The 2,383-nt window shown below is 37.3% G+C and overlaps 1 protein-coding gene across 1 annotated transcript in view; it reads left to right on the top strand.

Moving 5' to 3' along the window:
* The first annotated feature begins 6 nt into the window (after positions 1–6).
* The window catches only part of LOC107835794 (B-cell receptor CD22-like), a 13,884-nt gene continuing 11,507 nt past the window's right edge, over positions 7–2,383 (top strand). Inside the window, exons 1-4 of the mRNA XM_016669399.1 lie at positions 7–177; positions 281–365; positions 1,986–2,025; positions 2,115–2,379. Of these exons, the coding sequence (XP_016524885.1) occupies positions 325–365; positions 1,986–2,025; positions 2,115–2,379 (346 nt within the window). The 5' untranslated portion in view covers positions 7–177; positions 281–324. The remainder of the gene's footprint in view (positions 178–280; positions 366–1,985; positions 2,026–2,114; positions 2,380–2,383) is intronic.

Genomic DNA, 2,383 nt, shown 5'->3' with positions numbered 1-2,383 from the left:
GCAGAGCCAAACCTCCACCCAGATTCACCTGGTTCAGGAACAGCGATGATGGAGCCACTAATGTATCTGTGGACCAGGTTTACAACTTCAATGCTACAGAGGGAGGAGAGTTTCACTGTGTGGCTTCAAATGATCTGGGTCAACAAAAATCCTCTGTGATCCTTGTCAATGTTAATGGTAAATGTTTTATCTCCACTGAATCTTACCTAAATGTTCAAATTTACACTTCTAACAAAAGCTATTAAGTTTTTTGTGACTGTTTTATTTGCTTAGCAAAAAGCCAACAGACACTTTGAGACAGTGGCAATCGCAGTGGGAATATCAATGGCCGTCCTCGTTATTGTTTGCCTTGGTGTGTCTTTTTGGTGAGTATCACCATTAAAATGAGAATGTTGAATGCTGTTTGCAGAGCGAAGTGAAATGATTAGGTTTCAGTAGACCTGCTTCACATCTGTGTTGAAGAGAGTTGGTCATATTATGGTGCTACAGAAAAAGCTTTCAGTAGTTTCTCAGCACATCTCGGTTCTGTCTTTTATAAAGCATTGGTGATGTTATCCCACAAGTTTTGTGTCAGACTTAACAGATTAGGTCGGCATCTTCATCATATTTATGTTGTTGGTCTGGCTCTCAATAAGAGAGATGCTGCTCTCCTACTGGTGAGTTTTGAGTTATTTTCTTGTCGATTTCAGCCATTTCACAAGAAGACATGACCTATTCCAGTAGCTTTTTATGTTCAACCTGATCATTGACCCCTGGTTTGTGATAAATAGGCCCAACACTATCATGTCAGAAGCATAGCTATATGATAATGTCTTACTTAATTCAGCCATCAGTATCCTGTAGCTTGAATTAAGAGTTTGAGGGTCGTCCAACATGCTGACAGAAACCTGGATTATAAAAGAACAACCGTGCATTTCTATTTAGGCCTTTCAATGTGTCCTTTGTACACTTGTCAGGTAATTTCAATGAAATGATTTCTTGCAGACAGCTTGTTTTCACATCAGCATCTTCGGAAAGTTACGATACTCAGGAATAATTTTCTATCTATATTTTATATCTTTATGGTTGTTTTTTGATTCAGTTTTGCAATTTCTTTCTAATTGGTGTGTTTCTGATTACAAAGGTTTTCAGAAGATTTAAGCTGGACAGTCTATCATTTTCTGCATTGCTTTATATGTTTTCCACTCTCTTCATGCTGAATGTTTGATCCATGCAACATCAGACTTTAGATAAGTATTGAGATTAATAAAAATGTAAAGAACATCCCAGAATGTTAAACAAATTGGAGAAAAAACATAAATTATTAATTTCTGGGAGGAATGAAACTGATGTAACAGCTGTGAAACACTGCAGCCTAATGGACAAACATCATAATAACATCCTCTATGATTTCACCTCCTAGTCTCAGCAATGTCAGAAAATGTTTTTCCTTCACAACTAGATTGATAAGAAAGTCACTTCACTCTCACTGAAGTGGACTTTTGCAATAAATTACATTTTGTGTGTCATGTTTTTGAGCAAATGAAAATGAGATAATTAAATCAAAATTAAAACGTCATTTATAAGTGAAGAATGTTCACAGATAGTTTGTGAAAAATACTTAGCTTCAGATAACTTGTTTCATTTTCTGTGTTGCCATGGTTATTATCATGTTGGTTATCTAGACAAATTATTTCTGATATTACAAATGTATAACCAAAGTGGTGTCAAATTAATACCTTGAAGAAAAAGTAACTTTTTTTAGTTATATTTAGTAGATATTAAACCCTTAATATCCATTTTGTTTATACCTGAAACTTTATCGCTGAAAATTTCCTCTTGTTTGTCTTTCAATTATTGCTGAACTTGACCAGGATTTAATCTGATGTGACTAAACTGATGTTTACCTTCTAATGTTTGCTTCACATGAAGTCTTGACTCTCTTGAGTCTTTGCGTTAATCACCTGAAACACAGTAGAAATCTTCTGCAATCTAATGTCTTCCAGGTGTTTTAAGTCCAAACATTCAAATCTACAACAGACTGAGGTGAGACAACGTTCATCTTCTGCATGCAGCACTGCAGTGAGCTGTCATGTTTATGACCATGAATAACACACATTTTATTTGTCCCACAGAGTCAAACAGGCTTTGATGATGATGCTCAGATGTCAGAAGGCAGCAAAACAGAAGGGGAAGTTAATTATGGGGAAATTAGCTTCATCAAAAAGACACCTGAAGCTTCCTCTCTGCCAGTGCAGAAGAGTGAAGAGCAGGAGACGGTGTACGCTCAGGTCAAAGTGCCAACGGCGGAAAACTCTTCAGCACAGACCGCAGAGAGTCCAGAGGGTCCAGAGGGTCCAGAGAGTCCAGAGGGTCCAGAGAGTCCAGAGGGTCCAGAGAGTCC

This window comes from Poecilia formosa, unplaced genomic scaffold (assembly GCF_000485575.1).
Source record: "Poecilia formosa unplaced genomic scaffold, Poecilia_formosa-5.1.2 Scaffold24, whole genome shotgun sequence".
Taxonomy (NCBI): Eukaryota; Metazoa; Chordata; class Actinopteri; order Cyprinodontiformes; family Poeciliidae; genus Poecilia; species Poecilia formosa.
The sequence above is the reverse complement of the archived record's forward strand: the minus strand, read 5'-3'. Positions and strand labels throughout refer to the sequence as shown.